The sequence below is a fragment of the Silurus aristotelis genome (genome assembly GCF_946808225.1).
Source record: "Silurus aristotelis genome assembly, chromosome: 29".
Lineage (NCBI taxonomy): Eukaryota > Metazoa > Chordata > Actinopteri > Siluriformes > Siluridae > Silurus > Silurus aristotelis.
This window is the reverse complement of record NC_139602.1, coordinates 7134865-7148051: the sequence shown is the minus strand read 5'-3', so window position 1 is coordinate 7148051 and position 13187 is coordinate 7134865. Positions and strand designations below refer to the sequence as shown.

The 13187-nt window shown below is 44.0% G+C and overlaps 2 protein-coding genes across 3 annotated transcripts in view; one reads left to right on the top strand and one right to left on the bottom strand.

The window, feature by feature from the left end:
* fsaf1 (40S small subunit processome assembly factor 1) overlaps window positions 1–3340 on the bottom strand; it is an 8142-nt gene extending 4802 nt beyond the window's left edge. Inside the window, exons 1-2 of the mRNA XM_083535179.1 lie at window positions 3126–3340; window positions 179–471 (exon numbers count right to left, since the gene is read on the bottom strand). Coding sequence (XP_083391305.1) covers window positions 179–471; window positions 3126–3216 — 384 coding nt within the window. The 5' untranslated portion in view covers window positions 3217–3340. The remainder of the gene's footprint in view (window positions 1–178; window positions 472–3125) is intronic.
* Window positions 3341–3468: 128 nt separating this feature from the next.
* Window positions 3469–12729, top strand: gnpat (glyceronephosphate O-acyltransferase). Of its 2 annotated transcripts, none has more exons than XM_083535064.1 (16): window positions 3469–3590; window positions 3725–3916; window positions 3993–4169; window positions 5380–5509; window positions 5589–5716; window positions 6916–6991; window positions 7220–7371; window positions 7830–7960; window positions 8966–9189; window positions 9520–9771; window positions 10276–10355; window positions 10443–10583; window positions 10787–10886; window positions 10971–11064; window positions 11388–11449; window positions 11530–12729. In XM_083535064.1, exons 1-16 carry the CDS (start codon window positions 3567–3569, stop codon window positions 11571–11573), a joined length of 2007 nt encoding a protein of 668 aa, XP_083391190.1. In that variant the 5' UTR covers window positions 3469–3566; the 3' UTR covers window positions 11574–12729. The 2 variants fall into 2 exon arrangements, with proteins under 2 accessions (XP_083391190.1, XP_083391191.1); XM_083535065.1 differs by having other exon boundaries at window positions 3473–3590; window positions 9523–9771.
* Window positions 12730–13187: the final 458 nt, after the last annotated feature.

Below are 13187 nucleotides of genomic sequence, written 5' to 3'. Positions count from 1 at the left end.
AAAGAAAAGACAGATAAAAAGATGAGAGAATGTGGGAGAGAGGATGGAAAGAGAGTAAGAGAGAGAGAAATAGAGAGAAAGAATTCACACAAATATAAATATTATTAATTTTTGTTAAAGTTCTATCCCTCCATCATCTCCAGACAGTCGGTGAAGCAGTGCACGTATCCCTCCTTACTTTGCGTTCAGGTTCCAGAGTTCTCTTCGATCTGTTCTTCTTCAGTGGATCCTGAAACGTGACGATTTCCACGTCCTGCACTTTCCCGCCTGGACTCTGGGCGGCGAGCGACTTGGAGGCGGAGCTTCGGTCATGGCAGGGGGCATCGGTCACGTGACTCACGTACGCGTCACCGTCTCTACAGTCGGGTTTTTTTGCAATCTGTCTCTGGACCGTTACCTCGTCTTCCTCCTCCACTTCCTGTTTCCGACGGTTCTTCTTCTGCTTTCTGTTGGAGCGCTTGTGTCCATCTCCTGCTCAGAAAGAGAGAGAGAAAGAGAGAGAGAGAGAGAGAGAGAGAGAGGGAGAGAGAGAGAGAGAAAGAGAGAGAGAGAGAAAAAATGGGACAGAGGAAAAGAATCCATTCATCCATTCAATCCTAATGTCCTGATCTCCATCCTAATGTTTTGATCTTCACCCTAATGTTCTGATCTCCATTCTGGTGTCCCAAATTCCATCCTAATGTCCAAATCTCCATCCTAATGTCCTGATCTCCATCCTAATCTGCTGATCTTCACCATAATGTCCTGAATTCCATCCTAATGTCCCGATCTTCATCCTGGTGTCCTGATCTCCATCCTGATGTTCTGATTTTTATCTTAATCTGCTGATCTTCATCCTAATCTGCTGATCTTCACCCTGGTATCCTGATCTTCATCCTAATGATCTGATCTTCATTCTAATGTCCCGATCTCCACGATAATGTTCTGATCTTCATCCCAATCTGCCTATCTTCATCCTAATGTTCTGATCTCCATCCTAATGTCCCGATTTCCACCCTAATGTTCTGATCTTCATCCTAATGTTTTGATCTCCATCCTAATGTTCTGATCTCCATCCTAATGTTCTGATCTCCATCCTAATGTCCTGATCCCCATCCTAATCTTTTGATCTCAATTCTAATCTTCTGATCTTCACCATAATGTCCTGAATTCCATCAGAATGTCCCGATCTCCATCCTGGTGTCCTGATCTCCATCCTAATGTTCTGATCTTTATCCTAATCTGCTGATCTTCATCCTAATCTGCTGATCTTCATCCTAATGTCCCAATCTCCAACATAATGTTCTGATCTTCATCCTAATCTTCTGATTTCCATTCTAATCTTCTGATCTTCACCATAATGTCCCGATCTCCATCCTAATGTTCCGATCTTCATCCTGGTGTCCTGATCTCCATCCTAATCTGCTGATCTTCATCCTAATCTGCTGATCTTCATCCTAATCTGCTGATCTTCACCCTGGTATCCTGATCTCCATCCTGATGTTCTGATCTTCATCCTAATCTGCTGATCTTCATCCTAATGTCCCGATCTCCACCCTAATGTTCTGATCTTCATCCTAATGTCCTGAATTCCATCCTAATGTCCTGATCTCCACCCTAATCTTCTGATCTCCATCCTAATCTTCTGATCTTCACCATAATGTCCTGAATTCCATCCTAATGTCCCGATCTCCATCCTAATGTTCCGATCTTCATCCTGGTGTCCTGATCTCCATCCTGATGTTCTGATCTTCATCCTTATCTGCTGATCTTCATCCTAATCTGCTGATCTTCATCCTAATGTCCCGATTTCCACCATAATGTTCTGATCTTCATCCTAATGTTCCGATCTCCATCCTAATGTCCCGATTTCCACCATAATGTTCTGATCTTCATCCTAATGTTCCGATCTCCATCCTAATGTCCCGATCTCCACCCTAATGTTCTGATCTTCATCCTAATGTTCTGATCTTCATCCTAATCTTCTGATCTTCATCCTAATCTGCTGATCTTCATCCTAATCTGCTGATCTTCACCCTGGTATCCTGATCTCCATCCTAATGTTCTGATCTTCATCCTAATGTCCCGATCTCCAACATAATGTTCTGATCTTCATCCCAATCTGCTAATCTTCATCCTAATCTTTTGATTTCCATTCTAATCTTCTGATCTTCACCATAATGTCCCGATCTCCATCCTAATGTTCCGATCTTCATCCTGGTGTCCTGATCTCCATCCTAATGGTCTGATCTTTATCCTAATCTGCTGATCTTCATCCTAATCTGCTGATCTTCATCCTAATCTGCTGATCTTCACCCTGGTATCCTGATCTCCATCCTAATGTTCTGATCTTCATCCTAATCTGCTGATCTTCATCCTAATGTTCTGATCTCCATCCTAATGTCCCGATCTCCAACATAATGCTCTGATCTTCATCCTAATGTCCCGATCTCCATCCTAATGTCCCGATCTCCACCCTAATGTTCTGATCTTCATCCTAATGTTCTGATCTTCATCCTGGTGTCCTGATCTCCATTCTAATGTTCTGATCTCCATCCTAATGTCCTGAATTCCATCCTAATGTCCCGATCTCCATCCTAATCTTCTGATCTTCACCATAATGTCCTGAATTCCATCCTAATGTTCCGATCTTCATCCTGGTGTCCTGATCTCCATCCTAATGTTCTGATCTTTATCCTAATCTGCTGATCTTTATCCTAATGTCCCGATTTCCACCATAATGTTCTGATCTTCATCCTAATATTCTGATCTCCATCCTAATGTCCCGATCTCCACCCTAATGTTCCGATCTTCATCCTAATGTTCCGATCTTCATCCTAATGTTCCGATCTCCATCCTAATGGTCCGTACTCCATCCTAATAGTCTGATCTCCATCCTGGTGTCCTAAATTCCATCTTGGTGTCCTGATCTTCATCCTAATGTCCCGATCTCCATCCTAATGTTCTGATCTCCATCCTAATGTTCTGATCTTCATCCTGGTGTCCTAAATTTCATCCTAATGTCCTGATCTCTATCCTAATGTTCTGATCTCCACCCTAATGTTCCAAACTCCATCCTACATAACAGTAAATGTTAACATAACCCTTCACATTAGCTTATCATTTAGCATTTCGGAAACACCAACCAAAATCGTAGATCTTGTCCAGAATCCGATCCAAAACGTCGTAATGGTCCACGTCGGAATCTTCCTCACGTGCACTTTGCTGTCTCTTCATCGCGATTCAAACCGAAAAAAAAACAAAATCACGCAAACCTGAAATCCTTCGCACATGTGTACGCCCGTGGCGAACTTACTTCCGGTTTGTCCTCTCTCAGCCACCGTTCTCGCAGCCGCGTTTTCAGGAAGTACTATGCGTTTTTAAGGCTGAACCTAAATCACGTGATTCATTCTATATAAGCGCACTTCATAGGGAGTGATATAAATAAAGTTTGTAGACTATTTAGGGCACTAGATGTGTAAAAGACCTGCGTTTGGGTGCGAGCCGTGTAGTCGTGGAGTGGTGGAGCAGCTTTCTGGGGGAGATGTTTGAATTGTCAACTTTGGAGAGGCTTTGAGGTGGAAAACATGGCGTCCAAAGTCCTGTATTCGGTAAAGAACACTGGTTTTGTTGCAATCTAGTCATTTTAGTGCATGTTTCTGGGCTGTCCTAGTTTCTTAATTTTATAGGAATCTTGTCCTCTAGAACTTCCTCCACAGGGTTCTCATCCATAAAGTGTGTGCAGGTTCGAGGTCCGGTCCCGAGGAAAAGGGACGATTTCGAGGACGTCCTTGAGGAGAGACGGAAGTCCAGCGACCTCAGATACGCCCTGAAGTGCTACACGCCCGCCGTCTACAGGAACCTTGTGCCCTGTAAAGCCGGAGTCCTGAAGACCCTCGTCCTCCAGTCCGAGGCGGTGAGATACGTCATCGAGCAGGTACGCGTGCAAGACCCTTGCCAGGCAAGATAAGAGTAAGGTCCACGGTTGATCCGTTTCCTTGTGCCGTCCCTAGGTGGCGACGGAGACCGGCGAGACTCGGGAGGCGGTGCAGGACGAGGCATCTCAGGTCCTGGAGGAGATGGCCCACCGTCTGCAGCTCAGCACCATCCGATTCTTTGCCTTTACCCTTAGCAAAGCCTTCAAAGCGCTGTACCGGAGCGTCCGCGTCAACGAGGACGGCGTCCAGAGAGTGAGTCCCGTCCTGTGGTCACGTCCCCTCACATGAACACCCGTCCATCCATCCATCCATCCATCCATCCATCCATCCATTCGTTTGTAGACGTGTCTGCCTATGTCTGGTCTCAAATCCTTTCACCATCTGTCCATCCGTCCACGTGTTTATTCTACTATTGTTTTTTTTTTTTTATCCAACCATTCAGCAACCCTTCCGTCTATCCATCTTTCGGTCTAACTACCCTTTATCTTTCTGTTTATCCCAAAGCTTATCCACCCATCAATCTATTCATCTGTCCATGTATCTCTTCTTTTATTGATATTCATCCATCCATCAATCCAGCCAGCCAGCCGCTGCTCATTCCATCCATCCATCTATCTATCCATCCATCCATCCATCCACTCACTCATCAGTCTAACCTATATCCATCCATCCATCCATCCATCCATCCATTCATCCATCCATCCATCCACTCATCATTCTAACCTTTATCTGTCAATCCAATAATCCAGCCAGGCAGACATCCATTTACCTATCCATCCATCTATATATCTGTTCTTCCATTAACCTTCATCCATCCATCCATCCATCCATCCATCCATCCATCCATCAAGCCATCCAGCAATTTATTCTTCTAACCCATGTCTGTCTGTCTGTCTGTCAGCCATTCATCCTTCCTACCAAAATCTATACAACTATCCATGTTTCTTCATCCATTGATATTTATCCATTCGGCCACTCATCCTTCCAACCTATATTTCTCCATCCATCCATCTCTTCTTCCATTGATTTTTATCCATCTTTTAAACTATCCAGCCATTTATCCTCCCAACCTATATCTATCCATCCATTCTTCCATCCAGCTATTAATTCTTATAATCTATACCCATCCATCCATCCATCCATCCATCCATCCATCCATCCAGATGTATTTATTCTACTATCAATTTTTTTATCCATCCATTCAGCAGTTCATCTGTCTGCCAGCTGCCCATGTAGCTACACTTTATCTTTCTATTTAACCAGATGTTCCATCCATCCATCCATCCATCCATCGTATCCATCCATCCTCTTGATTTAGAATAGCAAGTATATAAACTGGTTTTATTCCTCGAGTAAGAACAGTATTTATAAAAAATCCTAGTTCAGGTTTTTGTTAAAGATCTCGAGCTCCAGCTTGAATATCTCATATGTAATTTAATGAATCAGTTGTTCTGGTTTGCAGCTCCAGCAGGCCATTCAGGAGCATCCAGTGGTGCTTTTGCCCAGTCACCGCAGCTACATGGACTTCCTGATGATGTCTTACCTCCTGTTCACCTACGACCTGGCTCTGCCCGTCATCGCCGCAGGAATGGGTGAGGACCCTCACACTCTGTTCACACTGTTAATGTGGGTTATTCCGATCCGGATTCATGAAACGTTCCCCCGTTGCAGATTTTATGAGCATGAAGTTTGTTGGAGAGATGTTACGCATGTCAGGAGCGTTCTTTATCCGCCGTTCATTCGGAGGAGATAAACTCTACTGGGCTGTTTTCTCCGAATACGTGAAGACCATGCTGAGGGTAAGAAACACCTAAACATCTGTCTGTCTCTCTTCTTATCACTTTATTCATCAATATGTCCTTCCATTCGTATGTCTTTTTGTTTGCTCATCCATCATCCCTTTTTCCCTTTTATTCATGCATCTCTTACATTGATCTTTCCTTTCATTAGTCTATTCTTCACGTTCATTTTTTAGCCATCCATCCATCCATCCATCCATCTATCTATCAGTACATTTAAACATGATTCCCTCCAATCAACCATTCATCAGATTTTCTAGTACTCCATCCCTCCAATCCTCCCTCCCTCCCTCCATCCATCCAAACATTTGCCCAGCCATTAGATCATCAGTGTGCCCATCCATCCATCCATTCATCCAGTTTTTCTGCAACTACATCCATCCATCCATCCATCCATCCATCCATCCATCCATCCATCCATCCATCCAGTTTTTCTGCAACTCCATCCATCCAGTTTTTCTGCAACTCCATCCATCCATCCATCCATCCATCCATCCATCCAGTTTTTCTGCAACTCCATCCATCCATCCATCCATCCATCCATCCATCCATCCATCCATCCATCCATCCATCCATCCATCAGTACATTTCAACATGATTCCATCCAACCAACCATTCATCTACCCTTTTATCACTATCAGTTTTTCTAGTACTCCATCCATCCATCCCTCCCTCCCTCCCTTCCTCCCTCCCTCCATCCATCCAAACATTTGCCCAGCCATTAGATCATCAGTGTGCCCATCCATCCATCCATCCATCCATCCACCATCCATCCATCCATCCAGTTTTTCTGCAACTCCATCCATCCATCCATCCATCCATCCATCCATCCATCCATCCATCCAGTTTTTCTGCAACTCCATCCATCCATCCATCCATCCATCCATCCATCCATCCATCCATCCATCCATCCATCCATCCATCCATCCATCCAGTTTTTCTGCAACTCCATCCATCTATCCATCCATCCATACATACAACCTAAGCATGTACGTAGTGTACAACCAAATTCAGACCCTAGATTTAAGGATATATTGCATCTATCCATCCTTCCATCACTTTGCGCCGTCCTTGCATCCCTCCATCTATAATTTCATCATTCCCATTCAGTTCTTACAAAACAATGACATTACGTTTTAGATTTTATTGCGTTTCTAAGTTTTTTTCTAACCTCGTAACTCCTCCGTTACATTCCACAGAACGGTTACGCGCCGCTCGAGTTCTTCCTCGAAGGAACCAGAAGCCGAACGGCAAAGTCGCTCACGCCAAAGACAGGTAACCGAAGCACAAAAAAAAAGATTTCTAGTCCAAAAGCCTTGTGGCTGCTGATGCTGATCGTTAAAGCTTCAGACGTATATCTAACATCCCATAGGCTCTGGGTGTTAAACAGAATTTAATACCGAGCGCTTTGGGGGTTCTGACAAACACAGGGTTCCGTCGCTGCCTTGATTATGGATGAGAACGTTTGTTGTCTCGTTCTGTCTGTCTGTCCGTCTGGCTCAGGTCTGCTGAATATCGCCATGGAGCCGTTTTTCAAAGGCGAAGTCTTCGATGTCAACCTGGTTCCAGTGAGTATAAGCTATGAGAGGATCCTGGAAGAGTCCCTGTATGCACGTGAACTGCTCGGCGTTCCCAAACCCAAAGAGTCCACGTCCGTGAGTAACACACACACACACACACACACACACACACACGTATTGAGAATTTTACAGCCGTATGTGGTTCATTCCCAAAACTGTTAGCACAAAATTGGCCGCAAACAATTGTATCATCTTCACAGAATGTCTACAACATTTCCCTGTGTTTCCACAGTATGTATGGCATCACCACAAGATACCCACAAGATTCCCACAATCCCACCACGTTTCCACAATATCTCCAATAAAATCTTCAAAGAATCTAGAGAACATTTCCAAAACATTTTCACATCTCCACAACATTTCCACAACATCTAGTGTAACATCTTCCCAAAAGGGTGGAGCTTCTTAGTACAGAAAATGTGGAGTGAATGTGGAATTGGAAAAAGAAAAAAAATCAAATCTGAAGCATGGTGGTGGAAGCTTCATATCTCTCTTTGTTTTCAGTCTTCTGATTCTCACTTGTTTTTTCTCAGGGTCTGCTGAAGGCCAGAAGGATTCTCAGTGAAGACTTTGGGACAATGCACGTGTACTTTGGCGCTCCGGTGTCTGTCCGGAGCCTATCACAGGGCCACATCGGCCGCTCCCAGTACAACCTGGTGCCTAGGTAATGCACATTTCCATGGAGTAACTTCAAATTGGGTCTCATGCTACCACCACCGCGTTTCGCCGCAGAACCATGGTTGCTCAACGCTATTTCCAGCATTGAAGCACATTGGTGGTGGCAGCATTATGTAGAGAGATGTATTGGAACTACACCAGTAGCAGTCAAACGTTTGGAGGTTTCGCCTTCAGTGGTTATTATTGAATGGTTTTCAAGTCAGTGGTATGTCTTCCCCAGAGTCCACTTGTGACATTTCTTGTGTTCTTCATGTGCTTTAGACCATCAACTGTCTTGTACAACTTCATATGACAGCAAGAAATTACGCCAAACCCCTCAGAAGCTTCAATGCCGAGGCACCGTCCCAGGAAAGGAAGACCGAGAGCTACCTCTGCTGCAGAGGATGCGTTTATTCTAATTACCGGCTCTCAGAAACCAGCAGATTTACACCAACCCAGATTAAACACAATGAATGCTTTTCAGAGTTCAAGCGGCAGACGTATTTCAACATTTGCTGTTTTGAGGAGGTCGAATTGCGGTGGAGAAACTGTTACTTTGGAAGAACAATGAGCAAAAGGGACTTGCTTGGGCCAAGAATTACAAAGATCTGTGGAAAACTTTGGTCCAAACTTGGGTCCAAATTTGGGTAAATGGTCGGTTCCTATTGTGAAGCGAGGAGGAGGTGAGGTGGTGAGAAGGATGGAGATTTGATGGTGACCTTCTTGGTGAATCAGTCAAATTTGAGGGCACTTATCCAACATGGGTATTTTACATCGACATTCTATCCCGTCTGGTTAGCATTTAGTGGTACCATCTCTGTATTTTCAACAGGATAATGTCCCCAAGACCACCTCTAGGAGACCTAAGCCCCTCTAAGAGCTTTTTATCTAAGAACAAGAGTGCTGCATAAAATGACCTGGCCTTCCACAATCTCCCCCATTTTAAATCCAGTTTAAGAGTGAAGGATAAGCAGCTCTTTTAATGCATTTTTCCATGCGTGTTCTTTCTCAGACACATTCCTCAGAGGCCAGCAGCAGACACTCAGGCGTTTGTGAATGACGTAGCATTTCACCTGGTGCGCCTGCAGGAGGAGAACATGGTTCTCAAGCCGTGGGCGCTGATCTCCACGCTGCTCCTTCAGAACCCCGATGGCATGGAACTCTCCACCCTCATCCAGCAGGCAGACTGGCTCCGGGGCCTGGCCCTCAGCTTCGGGGCCTTCCTGGACTGGCCAGGTACGGAAAGTTCTTTCTTTCTTTGCCCCCCTCACTTTTTTCCTGCCTGTTCCTGTCTGTTGTTTGGGTTGTTTGTCTGCCTCTATTTGCTTCTGTATTTCTCCCTCTTTTGCTTCTTGTCTTCTCTTCTGCTGTTCTGTCTCTCGTCCATCATGTCCTATGTTTCTTTCCACCTCTCAAGAGTTCTGTCTCTCTCTCTCTCTTTCTTTCTCTCTCTCTCTCTCTCTCTCTCTCTCTTTCTCTCTCTCTCTCTCTCTCTCTCTCTCTCTCTCTTTCTCTCTCTCTCTCTCTCTCTCTCTCTCTCTCTCTCTCTCTCTCTCTCTCTCTCAGTAGGTGAAATGGTCAGTAAGGTGATCAGCTCCAGTCTGGCAATACACAGGAACTTGGTTTGTGTGTCGGGGGGGCGGGTGCGACTGCTTGTCCCCGAGGTTTCGGGGGTGGAGTGTGGTGCGGAGGAGGCAGAGTTTAACCGGGCGGTCAGCGTGCTTTCCTGCGCATCCTACAGGAACCAGGTGCTGCACGTCTTCGTGAGACCGGCTCTCCTCGCGGTGTCCATGAGGAGCACCGAGTCCTGCAGGAGAGGTGAGACACTGAGACCACACAAGTCTTCATCTTTTCTATATTATTATTATATAATTTTAGTATTTCATTCACACTCTTCTTTTCCTGTCTTTCTTACTTTTCTACCTTTTTTTTTAAATATATTTTTTCCCCCCATCTCTTTGTTTTACAATTTTTTCCCCTTGTCTCTCTTACCCTTCCCTTTTCTTTTTTCCCTGTCTTACATTTTTGTTTTTTTTCTTTCTTTCTCTTCCTTTTTGGTGTTTTCTCACTTCCTTTTTCCTGTTTCGTCCACTCTCTTTTATTTCCCATTTCTCTCTCACCTTTTTTCCTGTCTATTTTCCCCTTTATTCATTATTGTCTCTCCATTTGTTTTTATGTTTCTCTGTCTCCCTTCCTCTCTCTCTCTCTTTTTTTTCCCACTGTCTCTCTGCTTACTGTCCTATTTCTTTCTTCACCCTAACCTTGTCCTTCCTTCCTTCCATCCATCCATCCCTCCATCTTCCATCCTCTCTTCTGTTCCAGATGAGATCTACAACTGCTTTAACATCCTGCGAAACATTTTCTCCAACGAGTTTATCCTCTGCCCCGGAGCTTCAGTGCAGGTCTCTGAGACACACACACACACACACTTTTCTATAGATTCCTTTTTCTTGTTTATTTAGCACATTTAATGTTTTGTGTGTGTGTAGGACTTTGAGGAAGCATGTCACTTGCTGGTGAAGTGCGGTGCACTTCGGGAGCTGCAGCAGGAAGTTGTGATGTCATCAAGCAGCCAGACGACGTTGTCCTTCCTGTGTTCTCTTCTCGAGCCGTTCCTGCAGAGCTACCAGGTGGGGGAAAAAAATAATAATAATCTAACCAAAAAAACCCCCAGCCTCCTGTCATGAATGAATGTCATTAGCTGCAGCATTGTGACATCATGAGACAAATTGTGACATCACTACTCATTTTTTTTTATTACATTGCTGTAGATGTTTGAAAGCTACCAGGAAGTGCTGTTATAGGAGGTGTGTGTGTGTGTGTGTGTGTGTAGGTGGTGTGTCGGTATCTGTGTGAGGACACGCAGGAGGACTTGCCCGAGAAGAACTTTGTTCCCGCTGTGAGGAACTTTGCTCTCCGGCTCATTCTAGCAGGTGAGCGCGATTTACATGTCGAGATCAGTGCAAAAGTTTATACCCCCCGGTTAATAGGCATATCGTCTCCTTTTGCCGTTTCAGGAAATCTGAGTTGTTATGAAGCTTTATCATCCGACTTACAGAAGAACGCCCTCGCTGCACTCGTCCGCCTGAACGCTGTCAAACTGATCAAAAAGTAAGCACACCCTGTCTATCTATACACACACACACACACACACACACACAAAGCCCCCTGATATCTATCGGTCTATCTATCTATCTATTGGTAAATCTGTCTTTCTCTATCTGTGTGTCTCTATCTGTCCGTCTCTTTCTGTCTGTCTGTCCGTCTCTTTCTCTCTGTCTGTGTGTCTTTCTCTATCTGTCTGTCTTTCTCTGTCTGTCTCTATCTATCTCTCTATTTTTCTGTGATTATCCAACACTTCTCTTTCTCTTTCTCTCTCTCTCTCTCTCTCTCTCTCTCTCTCTCTCTCTCTCTCTCGCCCGCCCCCACCATAGCAGTGATCACGTGATCCTGAAGATCAACAAGACTGCCGTGAACTCCTTGGAGGACACTCTGGGTGAGTATGATGTCACTTCCTGTCTGAGACTTACAAACAAAAACTCTTGTGCACTTCATGACCCAGTTTGTGTCCCACAGGGGGTAAAATTCCCACCCAGAAGCCGATCCACGCTCGTCTGTAAGCACGCAACACACACACACACACACACACACACACACACACACACACACACACACAAACACAGCCTCCATTAGCATTGGTTTTTGATTCACGGTTTTGCTGACTACAAGGACTGTTTGTCACCGAGTTTCAAGGAGCCATAACCATCTGGGACACGCACGCACGCGCACGTGCACGCGCACACACACACACACACACACACACACACACACACACACACACACACACACAGTCTCGGTGTTCGCATCCTGCTGTGTGATTAACGCTTCCGTTTTTAACACTTTTGCACACTTGATTTATTTTTTCTCGCAGCAGCATCAGGTGCTTTATTAGTACTTTATTTATTCATTTTTGAGATCTAAATTTTTGTGTGTGTGTATACAATTAATTCGCAATAAAAGTGCCAACAAATCAGTAAAACCATCTCCTAAAAAGCTATGCATCAAATACACAACATTCTTGCAAGATTTGCCGTGGTGTATTACGTCATGTTGTCCTAAGCAAGAATTGAGTTTTGTTTGTTTTTGTTTTTATTTACACCAAAACTTTTACGGTTGCCGTGACTACCAGTTCGATCTGTATGTAGATGTAATTATAACATCATCCATTATATACATTTAACATTAGTTTAATGCTCATCATTGGTTACTGTGTTTTGATCGAGTTTTTATAGTTTTATAACTTCTGCTCGTGTGTTTTTGTATAATTAACAATAGTACAGTTAACTGTACTCCAAAATTGGTTTATTATTATTACGTGCCAAATGTGTTTTGAAAAAGTGCACTCAGGGCCTTGACTTTTTTTTGCTTATAACTGCTTTAAAAACGGGATTGTGTTTTTTTTTTTTTCGTTTGTCCTCAATTCTTGGACAATTCTTTAAAAACCCCTGAGCAGAAAGAGAAGGCGATGTGATGTAGAGCATGGCTGTAAACCCCCGGGATAATTCCACTGTAGCGTTTTCGCCAACAACGAACTCTGCCAAAGTCACTTTGTTATTAATGTGCGTTTTGTTTATTTTTCAGTGCGTTTGGAGCGTCACTGTTTCAGTGTAATTTCACAGTTTGACAGCGTTTATCTAATGAGTAATGATTTATATAGTGTGTGTGTGTTTGGTATTAAATCTGTAATGACAATAAAGTTTGATAATTAAGTGTGCATTCATGCAGATCTTGTGTGGTTTTTCTGTGTTTACACATGTTTAGGTTTTTGTGAGGACCAAAAATGTCTTAAGGTCCACACATTGATAAGATACAGTGTGTGTGTGTGTGTGTGTGTGTGTGTGTGTGTGTGTGTGTAGATGGATAAATTAGTGTCCTCATAATCATCAGGTGTGTGTATGCACGTATTTAGGCCCTTATGAAGCCCAAAAATTATCAAAGGACCTCACAGTAACTGTGTGTGTGTGTGTGTTTTGATCACCATCACTATACCCCGCAACGTCGTATATCTGCAATAAATGGACATTCGGTGGAACCCAGATAAGGATGAGGTTCCCTCTTGAGTCTGGTTCCTCTCAAGGTTTCTTCCTTATGCCATCTCTGGGAGTTTTTCCTTCACCACAGTCTCCACCGGTTTGTTCATCATGGACAAACTTACACTTATAAAGAACATATAC